Source organism: Cotesia glomerata, linkage group LG10 (genome assembly GCF_020080835.1).
Source record: "Cotesia glomerata isolate CgM1 linkage group LG10, MPM_Cglom_v2.3, whole genome shotgun sequence".
NCBI classification, from domain to species: Eukaryota; Metazoa; Arthropoda; class Insecta; order Hymenoptera; family Braconidae; genus Cotesia; species Cotesia glomerata.
In genome coordinates, this window is record NC_058167.1 from 8227505 (window position 1) to 8254315 (window position 26811).

General features: G+C 30.3%; 1 protein-coding gene and 1 long non-coding RNA gene across 9 annotated transcripts in view; one reads left to right on the forward strand and one right to left on the reverse strand.

The window, feature by feature from the left end:
• Positions 1-26811, reverse strand: part of LOC123273186 (TLD domain-containing protein 2) — a 106004-nt gene that overhangs the window by 71655 nt on the left and 7538 nt on the right. For 3 of the 8 annotated variants that reach the window (XM_044740489.1, XM_044740488.1, XM_044740486.1), the window contains exon 2: positions 10396-11204. The exons of 4 other annotated variants lie outside the window; for them this stretch is intronic. In XM_044740489.1, coding sequence (XP_044596424.1) covers positions 10396-10529 — 134 coding nt within the window. In that variant the 5' untranslated portion in view covers positions 10530-11204. The remainder of the gene's footprint in view (positions 1-10395; positions 11205-26811) is intronic. One more of the 8 variants, XM_044740487.1, reaches the window with a different exon arrangement.
• On the forward strand, positions 1835-3396 carry LOC123273292. The gene is made up of 3 exons (XR_006511298.1): positions 1835-2083; positions 2179-2421; positions 2888-3396. It is a non-coding gene; the product is annotated as an uncharacterized LOC123273292 (long non-coding RNA).

Below are 26811 nucleotides of genomic sequence, written 5' to 3' on the forward strand. Positions count from 1 at the left end.
ATCAGCTCTTAACCTCAAAAAACCACGTCGATCGCCACCAGTCTAGTCAAAATCGGTTGATTCCTTCGAGAGATATCGTGAACGAAAGAAAACCGAAAAAAGTGTTATTTCGGAATAACTCCAAAATTCCTAGCGCGATCAATTCAAAATTTGAGATTATTTGTGAGGCTTGAAAAACTGCGTCGAATGCTGCCAACCACGTGAAAATCGGTTTATTCATTCAAAAGTTATTGCGGTTTAAAAATTCAAAAAATAGTGTCTTATCAAATCTCTATCAGACTTTTGAGCTCGAAGAGCTCAAAAGCATAGGAAAGCAATCTCTTTGAGCTCGGAGAGCTCAAAATAACCCATAAATTTTATTTTTAAGCTCGAAGAGCTCAAAAACGTCATTGGTGCAATTTTAAGCGCCTAAGTATGGAATTAGCGGGAAGTAGCAGGGATGGCCTTCAGGGTCAACCGTTTTCCTAATTTTTTTTTTTTAAGTTTGTAAAAAGTAAAAAAATTTTTTAGACGTCAATTTTTAGATGAAAAATAATTATTGAAAAAATTATAATTAAAAAAAAAAGTCTTTATAAGTTTGATTATAATTAAATCAATTTTGATACCTTACATAATTTTTTAATTAATATCAATACAAGTTAAGTTATTTCACAGATTTATTTTAGTGATCAATCATAAATTCACAATGAATCAAAACGAAGGAGTCTTAATATTAATAATATTATTATTATTATTATTATTATTATTATTAATAATAAGCTAAAATTCAAAGAAATATTTTCGGTGATCCTTCCATAAAACCAAGCTAGTAATTAAACCTCAGCAAAGACAAGCTGGTATTAAATTTGGTAGACTAACGGGCGTATTAAGCCTCGCCTTCGAATAAATATCTCAGATTATTGTTTTGTCAATATATATTATCTAATAGACTAGACCGCGTGTTGCGTGTACAAAGGCACTTAGATATTTTATGAATCCATCCCTTAAGCATTTAACAATAATTCTTTGGAATTAAAGGTGTTGCTATTATGTAACATAATAATAAATAATAAATAACAACATTTGTATTATTTACATTACATTAATAAATTTTTTCGTTTTTTATGATTATGAATTATTTAAATCCAGAATTCAACCGCAGGATTTCATTATGTATACTACATTTTTCATTTCTATAATTGGAGTGAATAAATTTGAAATAGCTTTTAATCATACACTATTTTATACTTTAAATAAATAATAATAGTTGTTGTTATTTTTAATGGAAATAGTTTCTAGTCTTCCGTCGAATAAAAGCTTTTCAAGGATTAGTCATTTTTAAATTTAAAATAATAATAATAATAATAATAATAATAATAATAATAATAATAATAATAATAATAATAATAATCATCATCATCACATTAATTTTTTAAATAATAATAATAATAATAATAATAATAATTATTATTATTATTATTATTGAAAACAAAAAATTTTTAAATAATAATAATATGTTGCATTATTGTAAATGTAAATGAAAATGTCAACATTATTAATGAAGATGATCTAAAGCAATTAAATTTTTTATTTCTCACTTAATGCGAACATCATAATGCACATATGCATTGACAAAGCTGCAAATTAATGATGAATAATGAAGTTATATTTTCAGCACGTTTCTCCGTAATGTTATGCCGACATTATTGCCAACTCACATGTGTTGTGTATCGTATATCCTATATCGGTAACTATACATATATATATATATATATATATATATATATATATATATATATATATATATATATATATATATATATGACTGTAATAATAATAATAGTAATAATAATAATAATCATAATCATAACAGTCACAAGTTATGTTGTCCGCTACCGGATGTAATTCGATGATCGCTTGACAACCAGATGTCTCAGAGACACACGATGCATTATTGAAACCAGTGACACCGAATACGCAAGAAATACTGTTAGTTGTTACACTTTGTTTATAAATCAATTTATGAAATCAAAATTAATATCTAAATTTTTCTTTCCCCACTGGGTTGAAGCATCAATTATTTTCTGCTATCGATTGGTTGAAGGTTCGTACACTGACTTGTAGAATTTATAACTTTGGAATGTTCCAATTCAATTGTTTTGTTGTATGACTTCTAGATTTATTTATTTGCCCCTTCAGGTTTGCACAGTAAATTTTGGATTTCGATTTGGATCGAAGAATGTGAGTACAGGACAGTTGATGACAAATCACTGAAAGAGGGAAGAGCTTTTACTTTGCAATCGAGAAGTTAGCAATCCTGTTTTAAGTCAAGTCAACTTATTCGGCCTAATTAATTGATTACAAAATGTCGAGTTTTAATGAGGTTGTGAGGCAAGTAATAGACCAAAATGGTTTAATTATTCGAGCAAAACCTCAAATGCGGTAAAGTATCTTTTTTGCAATTTTAAAAAAATTAACTTCATTCAATGAAAAAATTTCAAACCAAAGAAATCATTTCAATTGAAATGAAACGCATACTAAAAGTCACATGAATGTTTCCGTGACACTTCTCTGCAACTATTCAAGCCAATCCCTATCGCTCATACTTCTTTAATTAAATTATTAAGTTGGTACCAAAGTAGTTTGAAGACACTGTAGTCAAAATTGAGTTACTTTATTTAATTTAACAACCGTACTCAAAATTCTACAAGTTGAACAATTTCCATAATTTTGACTAATCAATTTCAAAAAGATTAATTTAAAGTTTTGGCAAAAATTTTCATATTTTAAAAGTTAAAGTCGATTTTTTAAGTAATGTTTGCTTTAATCGAGATTTTTCGTCCTTTTGATCAAAAATAATTCTCTTGGAATCAAGATCCTCATCTTGTTAAAGAAAAAAGAATCGCAGATGATTAAAAATTATTGATTTATCTCGTCGGGTGTATTGTCGCAAAACTCGGGATAATCAAAGTTTCTTAATAAGGATACAAGTTGAGACGCAAAACGTCGACGGCAAGATACTTGAGAGAAGATTTTAAGTTCCGCCGAGGATACAGATTACTTCATTATATACATTTATATAAAATATATAGAATATTAAACGTGACATTGTGGAAAATAGGTCAAATGCATATTATCTGTATCTACATCAGCGTGCATTTGAAAAGGTATACCTGTGACAGAAAAGTCCTCAACGTCATATAAATCAAAATGTTTAGCGAACTCTTTTTGCAATTAAATCCCGTTTGACATTGACCTTTTCCGACAACAACAATACAATCGTCGATGCTTTTTTCCAGCTTTTAGTTTGCTGCTACAATAGGCTTCATTTTTTTCCTTTTTTTTTTTCAAAGGTTGATCGAAATGAAAAATAACTTCGACGATGCGTAACTCTAATCTCTGCACATTTCGGCTTAAGCTTATTCCATCCCCTAAACCTTTTTTTTTTTATTTATACCCATCTACTCGGTTGATGATATAATAACGGCGGGCATTTAAAATCTGAGGATGGGTTTTATGTAATAAAATCCCGGTTAGATCCTATTTACCCGGCTGAACAGTATGTCATTGTTATGGCTGCTCTACACTCCACTAATAGTCTAATGAGTTTAATTATCCTGAGATATTAAACCACCGGTAAATATATTGCATATAAATATAAAGTATACTTTAATTAAGTTTTGTGTTGCTTTATATAGTATTTTATATTTATAACATAATTTGTCGCGATGAAAAATTTTTTCTATTTATTTATTTTTATACAATAGTATATTACACTACAAGGGCAGAAAGTTGAGATTCCTGCACTGCGCGCCATGTGCCCGAGGCGAAGCCGAGGGCATCATGGCGCGCAGTTCAGGGCTCTCAAATTTCTGCCCTCATAGTGTATACTAGTTTTCTTGCCATCCGGTCGAAATTACGTAAAAAATTGCGTTGAAAAAAATTGATGCCTGCCCCCGACACTTGCGGCACGAGCGAAGCGAGTGCTACTGGTCCGGGGGCAGGCATCGAATACACCTGTCAATAAAGATATTAATTTATAATATATCATATTACTACTTTCTTTTAAAAAAAGATCTTAATTTAATTAAATAAATTAAAAATTATAAATTAACTCTGATTTCAAAAATAAAAAAAAATAGAAAAATGAAATAATAATCGTAAAATGCATAGAAAAAAAAAATTAAGAAAAAAATCTGTGTATTTTTTCAAATAATTATTTGTTCAATAATGAATTTATTTATTTGAAAATATCTATCAGAATAAAAAATATTTCTCGTTTTTTTTTTTGTAATTTAAATATTTAATAAGTCTCATTTCATTAAAATAAATATTTATTTTCTTTAATTAACTTAGTTTCAACCTAAAATCATCGACACATAACAAGACAGATACATTCATAACAATCACAAGTAAGGTTAGGCTTATAAACATAAGTAATAAAGTGAGCGCGACTACCGACTTTCGGATTTTCTGCCGCCTCGTGTCTCGTTGTCAGTGCATGAATACATTATTTCGGCTCCCCGTCGAAGGGTGCATGCGTGACTTGATTACGGCATAAAACTGAGGCTTTCTGCCGTGAAATCGCAGCGGGAACCCCGTACTTTCGACCGGCGTAGTAAGAATAGTATATTACACACCTAGGGAAGTAAAGTAAGAAATGTCTCAGATCACATGTAATTGTTGGCCGAGGCGAAGCCGAGGTCAACAAACATGTGATCTGAGGCTTTCTTATTTACTTCCCGAGGAGTGTATACTATTTTTTTGTCCGACGAAGGCGGAAAGCGGCAACTTAGTTTAGCGTAGTGGGACGAAAGTTGCCACTTTCCGCCCGGAGGGCAAAAAAAATATTTTTCTCCCCTCCGGGCGGAAAGCGTCAATTTTCCGCCCGCTGCGCTAAATGAAAATGCCGCTTTCCGCCTCCGTCGAGGAGAAAAATAGTATTCTCACCACGGGCAGGAAATAAGAAAGCCTCAGATCACATGTTTGTCGACCTCGGCTTCGCCTCGGTCAACAATTACATGTAATCTGAGACATTTCTTATTTTCCTGCCCTAGGTAAGAAAAATACTATTTCTTTACTCACAAAAAATGTTTAAGAAAGTTTCCACTAGAAAATAGCAGTGGTGCCATCTATTAGTTGTCACCCAAACTACTTGTAACTTCCAAAATCGGTAAAAAAGAACCAACGTAAGATTAAAAACTGATCAAGAAGACCTTTGCCAGTTCTTTTAGTTTCTCAACATAAAAAATCATCGATGAATTTGAATATCAGCGCCGCAAAATTGCACCCAAGGTTATTCGAACCTCTCGAGCAGATGAATAGGTCTTTATCCTCAAAATTAATTCAAGAGGACGAATAAGCAATTTTCGAAGGTCAATTCCGAAGATATAGACCATAGAGTGTGTACAAAACACTGACATCTCAAGGAATGAGTTATTTGTTGCCTGAAAAAAATTCTGCACAAGCTAGCATCGAGTTGATAAAGTTGAAGGGAGTTTCTGACGGACGTGTCTAATGTCTTGAGAAATTAATCCTCCGCAACGAGAATCAGAAGCAATTCTGTTACAGACAGCCCAGTAAAATTCAGAAAGTACCTTACCTCGAGAGTTAATTTCTTCCGGCGAGAAAACGTCCCAGGGCCGGAAGGTCGCGACTTGATTGCTTCTGGTATTCTTTATTCCATACCTCTGACACGAAAAGTTTATTTTCACTCTCTCATTTGATTTAACTACCCCCAAGCTCGAGGAATCTTGTTTATCCGATCGAACCAGAAGCCTTTCAATCAGCGGATCCCGGCAGCAATTCCAGCCCCGAGTTGCTCCTAGTTGCTAGTTACGACACCAGTTACGTGAGTTGTGTAAACAAATGCCGTTGCTACCCGGAAAATTTATTTAAATCACCGACCTTTCTGGCTGTCCCATAGTTTGTGCGGCGGATAAATCCATAACTCGATTACGCAAATACCCAAAAAACTCTTCGGGCGGCCTAACACGATCGAAGGTACGATATAGCAAAACTTTACGACTTATAGTCGATCTGGTGGAGGTTCCACGGTCTATAGTCTAGATCGAGGGTAACGATGCGATGAATATTCGGACATTATCCTTGATGCCGATGCTATCGTTGAATGACTGTATTAGGCGACCTAAATTACGCAGTGTGGCTTCAAGTCATTTCCTTCCTCTCTTGTTAAACTCTATGTGGATCTAAATAAATATATATATCTATAGGTGGAGTACACATATTTAGTCTATGTTCACATTAAATATGTGCAAATATCTCTTAACCTCCTATTCTGTTATACACACGCTTAGCAGACCGCTAAAACCAGTCGACCTTTATAAATTTAACGAGATCAAATTGAAGAACTCAACCCTGCTTTCATTTCTTTCTATAATTTTATTATTATTATTTTTATAAAGTTGATCAATTTTCAAAAATATACAAAAGTTGTCGTAAAAAAGGCAATAAATTTACGACAGTACAACCAGCTATACACAAACTTCTTTATATCCGCCGTAACATAAAATGTAATAAGAACTAGGAAAATTTAGTTGCGCTCGTTTTATTTACTACCGACAAAATACTGTTTTGTATGATAACTAGATTGTATTTCACGTTACACAATTTTGCATAAATTTGTCCTTCACATTTCTGATACAATACTATGCAATTTCTAGCATAACTAAGAAAAACACTCCAACTCGATCTTAAATTTTCAGGCGGTAATAAAGTTACATCTTCAGAAGGTTAACCTCAAAATTGACACACTTATTTAGTTTAAATTAAGAATAACTTGATATTATCGCCCGTGATGAAAGAATAATAAATTACGAATATTAAATAAATATTAATTACGAATATTAAATAAATTAATATCAAGAATAAATAAATAAATTTCATTTTTTTTTTTTCAATTTTTCAAGAGGTTAGACAGTTTGACATATTTTGGGAAGACCCGGGTTCGATTCCCCGGCGGATCATTCCGGCGATTTTTATTACTTATGATATATCAACATCTGTCAACATATATCTAAGCAAAAAATGGCCGGCAAAAAAGCAAATCGTCTCGAAATGAACAATCAATCCAATCAAAGCGAAAATAATTTATTAGGCCGATTGTTATCATTAAAAAAAGGATATGGACAGGAATTAATGGATGACTGTTGATCACGCGATCATCACTCAGTCAGAGTAAATGCGTTAGGATATGCGTGAGTAATCCAGCGGAGAAGATTATAGCCAAGTTGAGTCAAAGTATATATCTGTATAATCGTTATTATAAACTTGGGCGAAAGTGTATCTCTGTTGTGCTCTCAAATGGGAATGGAAGGTAATAATCCAGGCCAAGGTCTTGAATTCGTGCTCGCAAACTATTATACATAACAGCCAAATGTCTGATTTATAAACTTTGATAAAACGTTCCTGGAGTTGAGAGCAAGGCCTCATTTACCTTTTTCCATTTACCCTTTCCTCGAGAGTTTTGCTTCTTAGCAATCAATTATAAACGAGATCACTACGCTAGTTACACTTTACATCGACATTCTACATCAAATGATTAATAAGTTCTCTGCCACTAATTTATTATCTGATAAATAATCATTTTTTTTTGCATCTCCAACATTCGACACAGTGATACAAAATTCAGCCCGCTTTTTGGATTATTTTTTACGTTTGCTCCAACCGGTTTAATATTTTATGCCAAGTACCTACTACATCTTATGTTTGTACGCAATTATCGTAACTTTAATCATTAAAGTGCACTTATTTTATTTAACGGCCGTTTCGAACATTGCCAGTGATCTTAATAAATTTTAGCAGCGTTCAAAGTTATTAGTGCGAATAATAATTATTATTGCTTTTAAATGGCATTTTATTGATTTTAATAAACAAACTCAATGCTAAATAACATTGTGTTATTTTATTTATTATTTATTCTTGTTACTCTGAAGCAGCAATTCAAAAATGCTTATCATTTATTATAATTGAAATGCCTGCCTTGATACATTTATTTTCTTTTTATTTGCATTAGCACAATCTTGAGAGATAAAAAATCTGTCGGCTGTAGTTGTATTTAATTTTATATATATATATGTATGGGACGTATTGTAAATTTTTCGATCTTAATTTAACCGAGAACTGGCAAAGATGCACTTGAGTATTAAATATTAATATTCTTCCAGCTCTTTCAAGAGACGCCCGTCCTTGGTTCGATAACGACCGAGATAAAATCTAAATCCTCATTCGTACGTCGTACGTGAAAATAGCAAATTCAGCAAAACATAAATCCACTTTCTTCTTTCTTCGATAATTTAATCATGAAAAATTTTTACCCCTATTACGAGTTACTAGAAACGTCAATAATGCTTCAACATTAATGTTATCCGCTCTTAAGCCACATATTTTTATCTGTGTAATAAAAATTTGCGAAACTCTTTGTTGTGTTCATAAATATGTTGAGAAATCTTTTTAAATATGGAAGTTGATGAAATTATGACTTATTAGGCATCAAAAGCGCTCTTAGAATGTTTTGTAGGCGTCATCTTGCGTTTTATTTTTAAATTCTAGGCAAAGGAAGCGAGATAGGAAAAAACCGATCAGGATTGTTTTGCAGCGAATTTTATGCCCTAAAAAAAAAGTTCCCTTGTCATTTTTTCATGTCTTCAATATTTAACCCAGAATTATAAATTTAAGTTGTCAAAGCCATGGATAACTCCGACGACTTTCTTTTTGAGTTTCAAATCTAAATTTTCGTAAAAGGAAGCAAGATAGGGTGAATTTAGTAAGGACCATTTTGAAAGAAAATTAAAGTTCTCACAAAAAATGTCTCTTATAATTTTCTTGTATCTTCGATATTTAATTTATTATTCTCAAATAAGAAACAAATAACCACATTTATCTATATGTTCCATAAGAATAATATGGGTCGTCATATTCATGCTTACATTGTCAGTTAGCAGCAACAATAAAATGAAAATTGATAAAACGAACAATAACCATGTTATCAATCCCAACAAAAGACTCAAGTCATTCTTTTCGTCCGTCAATACACTCTACCAGCGTTGTCCTCATAAATGCTGGATAGACATAGGCATAAATGTCGACATGTTCTGCATTGTCAAAAGACAAACTAAAAGTTTTGTTTACAGTTAACATTTTTACAACAAATAAAAATGGAAAGAGCAAAGTAGTCGATACGTTTGGTCTATCAGATACATCAAGACTTGTCGCGTGTCGCTTTGTTTCGTTAGAGCTGGTGGCAAGGTCGCTATTAGTTGGGATCTACTTCAGAACGTTTATAGGTGAACGGTGAACTACACAACTACAAGTTCTTCTGGTAGACCGCCTAACCACCAACGTGTCCTCGAAATGCCACAAAAGGTCTCCGTTATATCCTTCTCTTACGACGCAACTTCATTCCATACCTTTACCCTTTCCAGCAGCACCAGGACCAGAAGAACCCTCTCCGCCTCTTCCCAGATATTTCCAAGTGATTCCATTGGGCCAGATCCTTTGACGTCAATTTCAGGGCTACACCTACTGTAACAGCGCGTACTAAAAACGACGTCTCTAATCACGGAGCTTAAGACAAAACACATGCCCAATAAATTTAATTTATTCATTTTAAATCTCCTACCTTACTATGAATAACAATGAGGACTTGATACATTTCATTTGCATTGATTACTATTAATCAAAACAGTCAACTACCTTTATCTCTGTTCTATCACTTCCTCGAGTTATTGCCCGCAGTTTCTTTTTATTACTCCTTACGCAGTTGGTTTTTAATTGAAGGAGATTGCCATTGTAGTTTCGATGCTTTCACTTCGTTCGATACCTTTAGCTAGTAGATTTTTAGCTAAATCAAGGCTCTAGCGCTATCTAGCAGTTTATGGACTAATTAACTTTCGAATCGTAGGTAATACAGTTTTTTAGACTAACTTAATCCAAAAATAATTTTTTTAAGTATGTTTTACTCGATTTAAGAATTTTTCTACTATATAAAAGATGACTTAATTTTCAAGAATGATGATCTTGGTTGAAGAATTTTTATCTTGAATTAAATTAAATTTTTTTTGTGCAAAACCCACAAAATTTACAAATTCACATCGAAATATTTATTAAATTTATTCCAAGTCTAACTTTATGTTAATTTTCCACATTTCAGTATTTTAAAAGTTACTAAGTGAATTTATAATCATAAATACGGGTTAAAGCTAATTATTACCCCTGAACCTATAAATTTTTAACTAACTAAAGACACTAGCGCCATCTAGTGATCCTTAAACTCACCAATTTTTATTCCTCGGGTAAAAAAGTTCCCTAGACTTCCCACTCCAAAAACAACATTTACAACTTCAAAATAAAAAAAAAAAATAAACAGAAACAAAAAGAAAATGTGAGAATACTCACTGCCAATTAAATCCAGTGGTGATTCCATCCCGAAGCCGGTCTTTGAGACTCCTTTGTCTTGATGGCGTACTAGTTGGCCCAGGACTGTTTTGGGAGGTCCTCGGTGAACCATTACCCCCCGAAAACAGCGCCATTATTCCTTTTTATTTTTATTACCTAATTTATTTCACCGGGTTTTATCTCCTGGGTTTTTACTAAAACTACCGGGGAGCTTTTTCGAGGACCACCAGCTCCCTATTTTATTTTTATATTTTTTGCAACTCCTATTTTATAGAAAAAAAGATAAAGTTCTATCTAGAGAACTATCGATCACTCTCGAAGGAGCTCGACGATCTGACATGCCAGCGTCGATACAAACGTTCAATCACCTAAGCCTTTAGCTTTGTAATTATGATTACTGTTATTATTATTTCATCCGCTTAGGCTTCTTACGGATATTAAATATTGTTTTTAATTATTTTCACTTTGTTTTGTTTGCACACGCACTTGACCACACCATCAACTCCTCTCTTTTGTTTCGCGTTTGCAAGTATGTTTGTCTAGAACAGATATCATACGCTGCTGGCCATAATGTTGATTCACCTTTTCTCAATCGTTTAATTTTAATTAATTGACACACTGCCAGTTACACTATTTTTAAATTATCATTATTATTTTATTATCAAAATACAGCGACCGGTAAATCGCGATTTGGTTTAATTTTATATTAGACAAGTTTAAGGAAGCTTTTTACTAATATAATTTCATTATTATCAATTGTTTCGTGTTTTATTTGATAACACCGACAGCCAGAATATTTTATTAAGATTCTGAAATAAATATTTAATGCGTGTTAGTTATTTAAGACGCTTACGATCACGGGCTATGGTAATCTCAACACTGATGTGACTCGAGGAAATTTCTGGCACGTCTCACTTTATAAATAGACTTTATGGATGCTCGATTATTTAATGTTTTAAATTTATTGTTTGTTGTTAAAATTGATGTTTGTTTTTTCTACTTGCCAAATAATTCATTTTTATAAAGATAAAAAGTATAAATTTAACAAGTAAATAATATGCTGGAAATATTTTACTTTTATATTTGAGGAAAAAATTTTAGAGACATTTTTTATAGTACTTAAAGTTTGAATATTCAAGAAAAGAGCTTTAAGATATATAAAGATATATATATATATATATATATATATATATATATATATATATATTTTTTAAATGACGCAAAAAGAATTAAGTGACTTGAGGAAGAAATAAAAGTACTTTTTTTTCTGTCACGGTTTTTTAAAGAAGAAAAATTGAGCTCTCAATAGAGCGGAAACGAATTAATGCTAGAAATTCAAGAAAGCGGATATTGAAATTTAAAAAATGAGCTTTTAGTATTGGATTTTTTCCCGGTAATATAACGCTTTTAAAAGGGTGAATTAAAGCTACTTTTTTTATTAATTTTAATACTTTCTAATATTTATTTTGTTATTTTTTTACAAATTATCATCCAAATAGATTAAATTCACGTTCTTAATTTTGCTGTACAGAATTCTTACTTATGCTTCACATTTATAAAACAGAAAGTTTTTTTCTGATGAATAAAAAAAGTTTGTTTAATCTTGAGAATGGTTATTTTAAAAGTTTGGTAACTATTTTTAAGAAAAAATATTAATAAGAGATTACCGAATTTTTTGTTAAAAATTAACGACAAATTAGATACTAATCCTAACGAGAAAATAAAAGTTTGACTTTTATACTCCGCTTAATTCTGAATTAATTACTAAGAAAATTTCAAAGCCGATAATTGCTAAGCTCTAAAGTAGAAAATTTCTCACCTAAACTTGAAATCAAAATTCTGGACTGAATATTAAAGATAAAGCAAAATCATAAGAAATCTTTTTTATAAGAAATTTCACCCGTATGGAGAAATATATATGTCGCATATATAATATATATGCCGCATATCGAGGGTTTTCTAACGCAACCACGTATCTCGATTTTTGAAGATGAAAAGGTTCAACTGAAAAATTAATAATTAATTATAAACGCGTTACTGAAAAAAAATATTAACCAGATTAATAATAAATACGATAGTATTTTTAGAAAATACAATTGATAAATATTTTTTTTAGATGAATATTAATTTTTTATAAGCTATTTTTTACCTCATCTCCAAAATCTTTATTTTTGAGATACGAGGTTGCGTCAGAAAACCATCGATATATGTGCGCAAAAAAAAATATGTCAACATATATTTTTCACATAGATGCTGACATATATGCAGAGATATGTGCTAAAATATATGTAGACATATATGTAAGCATACACTGAAAAAAAAATTTCTTTATTTGATTCAAGTTAAATTTTTTTCTGTGTATCTCTAGACATATATATTGCATTTATATGCGTGCATATATGTGAACATATATGCGCGTATATATGTAAACATTAGGGTGTGCCAAAATGTAACTTCCGTGGAGAACCTTTTAAAATTGGAATTTTGAGTTCCGCTTTTAACAGGGGCTGCGTTTGGGCATTTCCTGAGATATTTTGATGTGAGACGATGTATTTGATTTTCATAGAATTTTTTAACAGGAGATTTAATTGGGTACTTCCGGCCAAATTTTGAATTTTCACCAGAAATGCCCAAACTAAGCTTCTGTTAAAAAATTCTATGAAAATCAAATACATCGTCTCACACCAAAATATCTCAGGAAATGCCCAAACACAGTCCCTGTCAAAAGCGGAACTCAAAATTCCAATTTTAAAAGGTCCTCCACGGTAGTTACATTTTGGCACACCCTAGTAAACATATATACGGACATATATGTGAATATAAATGCGGACATATTTTTAGCGCAAAAAAAATATATTTATTTATTTATTTATTAAATTTTGATCCTAGAGCAAGTGCTCCCTAAGGACCATCAGAATTAAGTACATTACATAATGAGTACATATAAATTAATGTAATATTAGGATAATAGAATATAATAGATTAATTATAGAAATTATAACATGATAAGTAAAATGATAAATAACATAATATAATAAGTGTTAATGAATATAATAATGATGAATATATATGTGAAAATATATACTCGCATATATTTTTCGCATACATATTTTTCCATGCGGGCATTTATTACAAGAAAACTCTTTATCAATTTTACTCTCTTTCTCTTCTTTTCCCCGAAATTCCCGTCTAAGTAAAATTTTCATAAAATTAAAAAAAAAAAAAAAACACAACAAAGTCAATAAAAAAAGTAAATTTTCTTCTGAATAAAAAAGCCCCGCGGCCAACTATCCAGAAGCAGGTAATAAAAATTTTTAATTAACTCATAGAATCTTTACCAAGTTCTTCAATAATTTTCAAGCTCTTTAACTTTTCTCAGCTATAAATAAAAATAATAAAAATGTTAAGCAACTGATCGAAGAGCGAATAAATCTTACTAAGTTTAATAATTTATTTTTTTCTCAAAAGTAATCCAATAAATCTTTATAGCATGAAAACGTGACATTGAAGATTTAAAAGAAATAACCCTGAAAGTTTAGCTATATTTTCGAGTGGTTTAAAGATAAGAGTACAACAAGTATTGACGAGGAGAAGCATAATAGAGGACACTGAATGCCTTTGAGCTCTGAAGATTACCGTGGTATGACATTTATGTCGATGAAAATCAAATGAAGATGCAAATACGCATCAGAACTTAAACGGAGGTTTCCTCTGATGACATCCATCCTGGAGATCTCAAAGAGAGTGCAGAATATAACCTCTATATTTCTTCCTAAGCTATTATACCCTCGATGGGTATTAGTACGAGCTTACAGCAAGCACACATGATACGAATACAAGGTCAAGCTCGAGGCTTATATTACCAACTCGGAGTATTCAACATTATAGCTCCTCTACTTTTACACCCGTGTTGTATCCTCCTCTTTGTAATACCTTCGAGTAAGCGAAGAGGCAGTACCTACTAATGCTAATAGCAAGGAAAGTAAGAAGAGGGAATCCTCATCTTGTTCGCTCTCGAATGCGAAAGCTTACCTTTTCTCGTCAGTAAACCACCACAGAGTTCCCTCTCTTTCTGTTCAGGGGCTGAAAGGCCTGTATTGATCCTCATTCAAACCGAAACTCATCCAATCCTCGTCTTCACCCTTCTGTACTTATCAACCACCTTACCTTACATTACCTACTTTGCCGAATACCTATTCCAAATAAATAAATACCACGGAGTTTATTCAACACATTTAACCACCTGATATATTTTGACTAAAAAATCTGCTCCTCAAGACTATCTGTGAAGTTTCTAGCTTAAAAATTTACAAAATTATTAATTTTTAAGACCTAAAGCTCGAAATTGGAAAAGTTATCTCAAAAAAACTTGAAATATTTTCTTACGAAATATAAAATATAGAAGATTTTGTAAAAAAGGGAGGAGATGAAAATTAAAAAAAATGCCATTCGGCCTCACCCGAAATGGAAGGTAGATTTCATGGGTTCCGTGACAATTGATCCCGCGACATTACATTCCGCGATGTTGTATCAGCGTCATAATGTCCACGGCAAATTTGGGAATTGGGTGAATAAGGATAAAGGGGGGGAAGGGGGGACCTTTTTTTTTTTACTCAGTACGAATTTTTCGGTAACTGAAAAAATATAATTCGGACAGCCCGGACCGGGACTTGAACCCGGATCGTTCGGTTACGCGCCAAAGGCTCTACCAGTTAAGCTATCCGAGACACTGTCCGTAACTACTATTCAGTCACCTATTAAGACCTGACTTGAGTAAACACCACCGTCCATCTTACGGTAAATAACAAATATTAATTTGTAGTTAAATTTGTCGTATAGACAAGTCAGCGACACAATCAGGGATACAATGTCGCAGGATCAATTGTCGCGGAACCGATTTCATGTGATATGAGATTTTCTTTATTTATGTTATTTAATTTGTTCAATAACAAATGTTTATGTGATTTTTTAATTTTCAATTCGCAATAACTTTTAAACGATTTTGAAAATTTTAAATAGCCGCCATTTCTAAACTAATTGACCGATTTTACTCATCTTCGAACACGACCTCGGTAATTACCCAAAGAATATGTGTACCAAGTTTCATCAAGATCGGTTAAAAACTTTTCGAGATATTCTGATGACAAGGCTGGTTATATTACATATATATATATACTGGTATTTTTGGAACCTACTCGACTAATTATAACATATGATAGCAAAATCAGGTGAAAATTTCACCTTGAGGACTAATGCAATAGTTAGATTTCTAAAGAAATCTACCTAAAAAGCCATTCGGCAGCCGAAATGAAAGTAGATTTCATACTTCAATAAAAATAATAAGTTTAAAGGCGTTTAATCAATTAAAAGTTTTAAAATTTCAGTAATTTCGAGAAAAAATAAACCAATGCAACAGCAAATTTCATAAAAAGATAGCAGATTTGAATGTAATTTTTATTGGACGTATACAACAAAATATGAAAATTGAAGCTTATTTGAAGAGATTTCAGGTACATTTTGCAGAAATTTAATACAATGTCACATTCAAAAATTATTCGATAAATAAACTGTAAAAAAGTGTATTTTTAAGATTTTGAAAATTTCTAAATCCTGTAATTTGAGAACTACATGACCGATTAAGCTAATATTTGAACTTGACCTTTGTATTTATGAGTAGAATAAATATACTGAATTTCGTAAAGATCCGTTGCGAATTGTAGACACCATCGTCGTGACAAGCCGCGTTCTATCCCATATATAAACTTTTTTATTTATTTTTATTTATTTATTCATAACAAACACTGAACCCAACAGCAGAGCCATTAACAGGGTTCCTTAATTATAATCATTATCATAGTATAGAACAGTAAAAAAAAACAATACTTCAGAAATACAATACTTTAGGAGAAATACTTCATTAGACTTTCAAATTGAAAATAGACTTAATTAATCTTTTATAGAGAGAAGCACATGGAATGTTAGGTTCACCTGGCGGAAGGATCTAGTACCGCTCTATTCAAACTAATTCATCAATGAAATGATCAGTATTATGCTTATTAAAATTAACTATCCAACTAAGGCAACTGTGCAATGTAAGATAGTGATTGTTAGAATTCGTATTATGGTAAATATTGTATTTGTAACAATTGTTATGTTATGTTGTTGGTTATTAACATGTGAAATTTTCAGATGCCTGAGGAAGGTCAAATAAATGACCGAAACGCCGCAGAAATAATAATGTAATTTGTTATTATGATCCTATCTTGTCCACATTCCTGAGATAAAAAATTTATTTATGATAACTATGGACGATAATATTAACTGTAATTAAAATTAACATTATATTTTATTTTTGTGAGTATTATTTAATTAGAGTGTGATAATAAGGACAGGATGATGATTTTTGAACTTTTGAACTATATGTATTTTCTGACTCAATTCGTCGAGTTAAATCAAAACATAGCAAAATTTTTTAAAAGTTGCGTCATGAGGACCAATGAAATAGTTAGATTTCTACGAAATCTACTAAAAAGTTGAAATAAAAGTTGTAGAGTACAAAATTTTGCATCAAAATGATCTATTGACTTTTTTTTTGCTAGCATTAAAATTGACAGAGTTAAAGTGGTTACAAGTAAAAGAAATTAGACTAAAATAATTTTTTATTTATAAAAATTAGCTAGAAGTTTAAAAGATTGAAATCTCAAAAACTAAAATCCTTGATTAAAAAATTGTATAAGAAAAACTTTTCATCAGAATCCCTTAATTAGTTTAAAAATATTTCTTAATTAAAAAACAGAAGTACCTCAGAGCATTAATTTAAAACAAAAAGGATTTTTATATAAAAAAAAAAAAAGGAATGTTTTCATAAAAGCGCCTATTGCCCGGGTTCTGAAATAATTTTCAATATAAAAAAGTAAAACACTCGTCCTTTGTTTATTTAACTCTCTCCTGTTTGTATCGTAGCAATTATGTGCCTTGGAATAAAGGTTAAATAGAAAGTGAAAGACCTTGGGATTTTCTTGAGGAGAAAATATTATCGTGAAATATCACTCTCTGAGTAAACTAAGCAATATATAACATCAACAACAACAATAACAGCAGTAACAATGAATAAAAAATAACAAGAGTTACATATATACTCATAGAAACATTTATAATACACGAATAGAGGTCTTATAGCTCTCAGTCTAATATTTACTCCGTCAATCAACGCCCACGTCTATCGTATTTACGGTAAAAAATATAAAACAAGCTCACGCCCAATATTTATCACTTTTCCTTTCATATAAATTATTCTATCAGGTGGAAAGGAAAATTGAAGTTCGGATAATATATAAGATGGGTTTTAATAATTAATCGAGTAGTAGTTAAATTTCTATAAATAGATTTATAAATTTATAAATATCCTAATGGGTGTCTGATAAAAGAGCTGCCATTACTACTGATTGTCTGACGTAAAACACGGTGCCTACTGGTTGGGCAATCCTCGGGGCTGCACGCACATCTGCAGCAAAGAATAGAACGGAAGTAGGTCGAGATAGGGTAATCTGTGCTATAGTAGCAATAGCAAGGTGTCCTTTGCTTTGGGTAATAAAAAATGAAATGGGCAAATAGGCACAGCAAGTTGCTTTAACCTCCGTGATGTCGATCGGGAATTTGCAAATATTTAAATAATATCACTCGTTTTTAAGTTATAAAATTGTAATTAATATCAAGAGTTTGCTAATGAGTTATTTCAAGTTTTAAGTTTCTCTTAAAGCCACACCTTGGTGAAGATTAATTCACTGGTTGGAATTTTCTATTTAGAAAAATGGAAACAAAGTTTTGATTAAAAGATTAAATTACTTGCAAGAAATGGGTTGATTGAAGTTGTTTAATAATTTTTAGGATTATTATAAATTTTAAGTCAAATTGGAAATTTACAATGGAGGATTTAGACAAATATTAATTATAGTGAAATATTAAATTTAAAAAGTAAGATTTTTATTGAATACAAAAGTACTCGAAAAAATATCTAAAATTTATTTTTATTTCTAGCAAAAATATAATTTAAGTAAATTCATAAGAAAATGTTCTTTAAAACTTAATCAATCATTAAAATGTCGAACTGAATGTAAAACATTATTTAATTTCTAAAATCTAACTTTCTGTAATGGAAAACTGTGAGCTACCTTTCGCCACCTATCGATCGCAGCGGAACTATTCACAACATTTTTTTCATTGGTCTTAAACATATTTTTCACCCTGTCTACCTTTTTTCCAAAAAATCAGAAGCACGAATCAAAAAAAGCGAATTGTCTGGGCACCCTCTTGTTGCGCGCGCAGAAGAGTAAAAGCGTGATAAGGACACTCGGATATTTTTCCGATATTTTAACCGTCAAGTGAGTGAACAAAGCGAAAAAGGTGGACGTATGGCAGAGTAAGAGGGTCTGCGGGAATATTCGCAGTTGATGTCACCAGGAGGAAAAAGAAGAAAAACAGCAAAGCGAGAGGCGAAAATAGCAATGGAACATATCCAGGCGATTGCAAAGCCTGATTGTGACCGTGATGACGGCCTACTTTCTATCCCGAGCAGAGATAATTGTATTCTATGACGACGGGGTGTTTCGTCTACTTTGTTGCTGGGGGGACTCGAGACAAGCAAAACAAATTCTGGGGTGTGTAGCATGAGTTTAAGAGCCACTGTGAGTGTGTGGGCGGAGGTTGACGTCAAGGTCAACGGAAAAAATCCGGAGATTAGCTGACCCCATGTTTCACCTTTTTTTCGCCTATGTAGTGTTTGCTGTTGATGTTGGAAGTTGTGTTTTTTACGGTGATTAATGAATGGCAAATAGTTAATGTTAATTTATACGATAACTTTGTAAGTGTGAATTGAAAAAAATAGGCGTTAAGTAAATAACAAATGCTAAGGTAATGATGATAAAATTCTAGAGGTTTGAAAATGTTTGCTTTGTAAAGAGAAGAGGTAAATACATTTTTAAGCAGAACTGTGATAATTATCTTTAATTTTATGTTTCTTAAATTGCGTTTTAAATATTTAAGTTGATAATTAATTTCGAGATGCGTTTGGAAAAAAAATTATTTTCCTTGAAAAGCTTAATAAAAAAGAATTTTAAGAACTAAAAATTAATCTTGATTAAAGAAATTTCTATTTAATAATTTTTAGTGATTTTTTTCCGCATAAAAATTTTCCGAGTGAAATAAAACCGACGATACTTGCACAAGAGCATAAGCTAGTTAAACTCGGATTTTTCCCTCAAGTGTATTTTCTCCATGAGTTTCACACTCATTACCCAGGAAACGTCAGAGCCGAGCGTGTTAAAAGCCAGCAGGGCATACGGAAAAGTACCCAAGGATCGGTGAGGGAAAAAGGTAAGCAAAGCGAGAGGATTCATTTGCAGACTGACCTATCGCGCCATCTCCGAGCACACTATCAGCAGGACATATAAAATAACAACGTGTCCTATCATACGTATCCACTGCAATCCACTGCAACTGGGTTTTCTCTTTCACGTGGGTGATATTGAATTTCACATGGATCCTGAGCACAGTTTAACTATAAAGGACACTCCAAGGAGTCTGCTCGAATTCCGGATCCTGCTACTGTTACGACCCTTTTTATTTCCCAGTTTATCTACATATCAACAGACTCGATAGAGTCTGGCACCAAGTTCCGTTCTCAAGCCAGACTACCGAGTGTGTATATACCGTAAGCAGAACCGTTGTTTGAGGTTACAAATTTTTTTTCAAATTTATTTTGATTTTTTCTTTATATGATATTTTATAATAGTAGTTCATGCTTTTTATTACACGTATTACTTGATTATTATCAATTATCTTTATAATTTCTATTTAAAATTATTAAAAATAATTAGCACAAACTATAGCGACCCAGATTTTTAGATTTTAACTTTTTTTTTATGTAAAAAGCGGACGGCCAGAGACTAAATAATATAAGAATGCATGCCAATCTTACAATAGATGGAAAACTACAGTGAAAAAAGACATTTAACAGTTTACAATTACATACGCCAAGCGGCGGAAGAATAACTTTTACATGAACTATAGCTTAAAGGGGATAGTTTGCCACCGGAAATGTATTAAATTAAAATTGTAAATTTTTATTATAATTACAAAAAATACTGAAATCCGAGCAAAAACAGTTTCACTGTAAAAAAAAATCGCGCTAAGTCCACGTTCATAAGACTATTAAGAAAAAAAAATTTTATTTCTTTACAAAAAGATATAAAATAAAAAATTAAAAAATCCAAGTAACCGATATGGTTGTATATGATTTTCGGAAATTAAAAAAAAATTTTTTGTAAATTTAAAAATTAAAAGAAACAATTTTGGAACGTACTTGGTGTGTATGATTGTGTACTTTAATTTTTTTTAAAAGTCCTAGTAGATAGATTTTAGGAATTTCATAAAAAGTGAAATATTTTGTAACCACGTACACTAAAGACGTTCCAAAATTGTTTCTTTTAATTTTTAAATTAACAAAAAAAATTTTTTTAATTTCCGAAAATCATATACAACCATATCGGTTACTTGGATTTTTTAATTTTTTATTTTATATCTTTTTGTAAAGAAACAAAATTTGTTTTTCTTAATAGTCTTATGAACGTGGACTTGGCGCGATTTTTTTACAGTGAAACTGTTTTTGCTCGGATTTACTTTGTTTCCGTCTGTTAAACTATTCCAATAGATGTCGGTACATTCAAACTAACTTCTATTCAATTCTACATGATTAATTTAGCTTCAACTACAGTTTGACTTTTGTTTTTTTACGACCTTTTGCATTTTTACCCATTTTTTTTATGAAACCACTTGCGGTTATTTTCACCGAAATGAAATGGAAAAAAGTGATCAGTTGTTAAATTTTTATTGTTGATTTTTTTTTTATAATTTATTTTCAAATAAACTTGAAAAAATGTGAATAAAATGAAAAAAATAACAAATTTTTTTAATAATGATATTAATTTTGCGTTTAAAATTCGTAAATTATCGAATTTTAGGCCTAGAAACCCGGCAGTGCCTAGCGCGAAGCACATTCGAGCGAGAGTGGGGATAAGTGACGTCACATATCCCCACTCACGCCCGAAGTAAATGACAATATCGAAAGCGTGACTGTTTTAAATAAATGAAGACTGATTAAATGTTTTTTGGTGTTAGATGAGTAAATTATTTTTATAAATGTTTTAAAGAAAGTTTTTTATTAAGAAAAGATAATTATTTGTTGAAATTGGAAGCTTTAAAAATAAGTTTGAGAAAAATTGAATTTTTTTGTATGAATAATAGTGAAAATAAATATTTGCACTACCAATTAATACTGACCGTAAAACCAGATCCATGTAAATTAACGATTGCGTTGTATTAGTACATTTGATAAACAGACGATAAAATTTTTATAGTCTCCGGTGGATGGAAATAGTGAGTTATCCGAGCTTTTAAAGTAGTAACATCTATTTTTATCTGGGTATCTTCAAAAATACAGTTACGCCAGCGACATTAATGACTGAACGAGAGTTCAATTGATTACCTTACTAGAGAATAAAAATAAACGTCAGCGTAAAAAATAACAATGATACGGCTTTTACATTCAATTACATCTTTCGAAACAATAAGTCCGAAAGAAAATCCAGTTTTATATTAGCCTAAAAAAGACGAGAATTTTTCATTTTCCTCGGAATTTAATTACTATAGGATACAAAGAAAAATAGAACTTTATATACAATGTTGAAGTATAAAAAGAAATTTTTGAATCTGAAAAGGCGTAAGCAAAGAACTCCGACCCTCGACAGGGTTACAAAAGACGCTTTGATCTCCGATCTTGTCAACTGACTGGCAAGTGATACCAGATATTGAATAACATTTACCAAAGCGACCCTAAGTGTTGATTGATGCCCGATACAAACTTCTGGCTGCTGGCCACTGGGCCAGGGTGTGGTCATGGCCAACTGTTACAGTCTAATTAATCCAACGCAATTATAAATTACCATATTAATGATAAACACTTATCATTATTATCAAATTTCGGTTTACGTACTACAGTACTGAGGAATTACATCAATTCTCATTTTAGTGCGCATATTTTGTATGTACAATTCAACCCTTAATCAATTATCGGGTTAAATAATTATTTGTTGTGTATTATTGATATTTTGTGCTATTCTGCGCTACGATAATTAATCAGTGCTTCGATTTTCGACTTTGCTTTTAATTGGATATCTCTAACAGTTGCATGCTAATGGTTTTTTGCTTTAATTAATCTTTTATTTCTTTTTTTAAATTACAATTATTATTTTTATTGACTTGAAATGTTTTACAGAATTAAATTATCCGTGATTGAAGGAAATTAATGCGCAATTCATAATCTAAAAAAAAATTTATTGAAGTAAAATTAGAGATTTTCAGAGATGTCTAGCAATCATGGAATTAAATTTTTAATCAAAAAATGCTTGTTCAAGGAAATTTTTTTTTTTTTTTTCATTCTAAGTATGTTCTGATTAAAAATATATTTCATCCAAAAATTGTTGAAATAAATTTAATATAAATAAATAAAATAAATCACGTGCATAATAAAAGCACTCTGAAATACCAACGTGTAATTTAACTTAAACAAACATATTTATTTTTCAGAAATTATTAATATGAAAAAAAATTTATATCATGTTCGTACTCACTCGGATATTAAATTTTAATATAAAAATGATTTAATCTCATAAATAAATTTATAAAATCAACCGCCCTTGAAAGTACCAACACGCTGGATTTTATTCAAATATTTATAAACGCGTTCATCTTCAAAGCCAATAAATATATAGTTTATCGTATACTCATTTAAAAAGATTTAATTTTTTAGCAAACCAGTACGAAAAAAATGAATAAATAATTAAAAAAATAATAATACAATTAAAAACTTGAATATTTATTGTCTCTCGAATCAATACTCGTGTAACACTGGAGTTTAAATTGCTCACTAACAACATCATTTAAACCAGTTTCTCTTCAGTGCGTTTACACATGTGTGACAAAATTCCATTTAACGAAATTGAGTCCTCGATAAATTACCAGTAAAACCCGGGAATTATACTAAACCGTGTTCGAATCTCAAAATTATCTTCATATATTTGCACTGTCAGTTGAATTGCGGTTCAATTTTCTCAACTGAAAGCGATAGATGGAAATTCTATTGCTATTTATATTTTATTATTTTTTAGCCGTAGAAGTAGATACTTGCATTTCAAACTAAACGAATTGTTTTATCAACCGATTTGAGATTAATCCGCACTGTTTGTCCACTTTTATTTGTGAGACATGAAAGAGAATTATATTTGACATTTATCTTTATTTTTTTTAATAAATATCCATTTTTATTAAAAAGACACAATTTTTATTTTTATTTTTATGCAAACAACCCCGTGTGTGTTTAATGAGAAAAACAAACATTTTTTTCATTTTGGACATTAATATGTCATATTATTCGCTGTTAATAAAAACGAGTTGATGAATTTATTAATAAATCGTCTACCTTATAAATTTTATTAATATCGAACGTTGCTGTTTGCTTTTATAATTAAAAATCAATTAATAAAACTATGATTTTTTAATCATAAGAATTTGAAATTTAATAAAAAATTCTTTTAACATGATTTGTTGATCTTTTAATCAATATAATATTATTAAATCCACTGATTGATAATAAATATTAATATGAACATCGCTAATAACGTCTTTACCGTAAAAATACGAAGGGGATCGGTAAAGTTTGGAAGAGGGGAAAATGTTGAGGGCTGAGGGTTAGGGCAAAACTGAAATTTCATTAGCAAGGTAGCCGGAACACCGTGAAAATTGCTGAGCCGACGCTCATGTGGTTCAACCACGATCCTAACCACGATAAAATTGATCACCCTCCCGCAAAAAAGTTCAAAAATTGTAAATTTTTTTTTTTACGACCAAACAAACAGAGTACAAAATTAATATAAAAAAATAATGAAAAGAAAAAAATCACGAGGGCTTGAAAAAAAAATAATTTTCAATGCACCAGCGACTCTTTTGTTATTAAAATTCACCCGGAAATATTGAAGATATTTTTAATATTACAAGTAGCAGAGGGAGATGAAAACTAGGTTTTATTTTTATATATAAGAAAATTCTAACACTTTTTATACGCATAAATATAAAATTATTATTATTATTGTCATTGATTTAAAAATTTTTTAAAAATAATTTTTATAATAATAATAATAATAATAATAAAACATTTATTTCTGAAAAATATTATTAAAATCAAATTATACATAATTTAATTAAATGAATGATTGATTTAAAATAAATAAAATTATAAATTTAATAATAATTATAACTTGAAATTTTATTATTATTATTATTATTTCTGTTAAAATAAGCCCGTATCGCTGTTTAATTTATAAAAAAAATATTTTTTAGTATTTTAAAGTGTCTCTACGCGTCAAGAGCTGAGGGTGAAGGTTATCATCCCTCGCTGGCACGATTCCAGCAGCAGACGGCATTCAAGGAGTTTTACCTCTTTCTCTTCCCTTTCCCTTTTACTCAACTTGAGAGTAGAGAGTATAGAATACAGAGAGTAGAGAGTGCAGAGTATATATATATATATATATATATATATATATATATATATATATATCTACCTAGGGTGAGCATAACCAACCCCAGCTCTCAGCTCTTATCACTAATACATACAACGAAAACTCAGTACTAACGAGACGCATTTAACTGGGAATTCAAACCCGATAAAACTTGTCAAACTCTTTATCTCTTTTTATTTCTCTGGTATTCGTTCTTTCATTGTTTACACAGAAAATGCCAAGTACAGTTATTACTTTTATTTATTAATGATGAGTTTGTTGTTTTCATTTTTTTAATAGATTTCTCAAAAGATTTTAATCTGTCAGCTAGAGCTAAAGTGACAAACAGCTTGTATGACTTATATAAGCGACCCCTTATAATCTTTTATCACCCTACACCTAATTATGTAAACATGACGTTATCAAATAATCGTTAACGGGAATCACGCGTGTAATCAAACGATACTGGGTATTTAAATAAATAACTTAACGCCAATTGTCGCTCAGGGATCGCTCTATTATCATTTTTTTAATTTTTTTTCTTTTAATAGGCCACTAAATATTCATTTTTTTAAAAGTTTTCGAGAAAAAAAAATTCTTTGTAATGCTTGATAATGGATTAATATATTACACGGAAAAAAGTAAACTGTAATATTCACTCGGATTCCGGTTAATTTTTATAGTTTCAAACAGTAAAGCGGACATCAGGGTGGCAAAAATATAAATATTACAGAACTTAATGCAGAAAGTATGAAAGCCACAATTTATAATTTAATATCGAAAATAAGTGATTAGTAGCTGTCACTATAGTAAATAACGACTCTGTCATCTTAAAAAATTACAGTTTCAAACAGTAAAAATTGCCGTTTCAATATATAGTCCATTTTATGAGGAGAAGGGAAATTAGATGAAAGAAGAAGGGGTCTCACTCTGGGAGAATTTAACATTTGAAACAGTAAAATTATACTTTTTAAAATATACATTTTACCAGTCCAAGCAAGTTAATAATTACAGTTTGATTTTTAGCGTTGCGTTTGAAAATTTACCATTTTACTTTGTAAATATTGACGTTGCTTGTATTTGAAATTTACTAACTTTATTTTATACTTTTTACATATCATAAGATCATTTTTTAGGTACGAAATGATAAATATCAAAGTCTGAATTGTTAATTATTATACTTTAACATTTTAGACATTTACATAGCGAATATTACTGTTTGAAATAGTATTTTTTTCCATGTAAAGAGTAAATTGTAACGTTTAAATGGTAAATATCATAAAGTGAATAGTAAAATCACGACTTTACTGTTTGAAATGGTAATTTTTAACAGTTGATCATTACTTATTATAAATCGACTGTTATTTATTACAGTTTACTTTTTTCCGTGAACAAATTATTTTTTCTTTTAATAATTATATTTTAAAAATTGATTTTAATTTTAAAAAGAATTTTTTTAACTTTATATTTATAAAGAAATATCAAAATTTTTATTGAAAAAATACAATTAATATATATTATTTTTAATTACAAATGAAAGTAATTTTTAAATTTTTAAAAAATTTTTCTTTTAAAAATTTATTTAATTAATAAAAAGCTCAATTCTCTTTGTAAAAATTTCAATAAAAATTTTTCAATTAAAAAAAAAGAAAAATTTTTCTTTGTAAAAATTTCAATAAAAATTCCTTACTAAAAATTTATTCAATTAAAAAAAAAGTCAATTTTTCTGATAAAAAAAATTCTAAAAAGTTTTCGAACAACAAATTTTCATAAAATACCTATCCCAAAAATTTTTCCACCCAGAAAA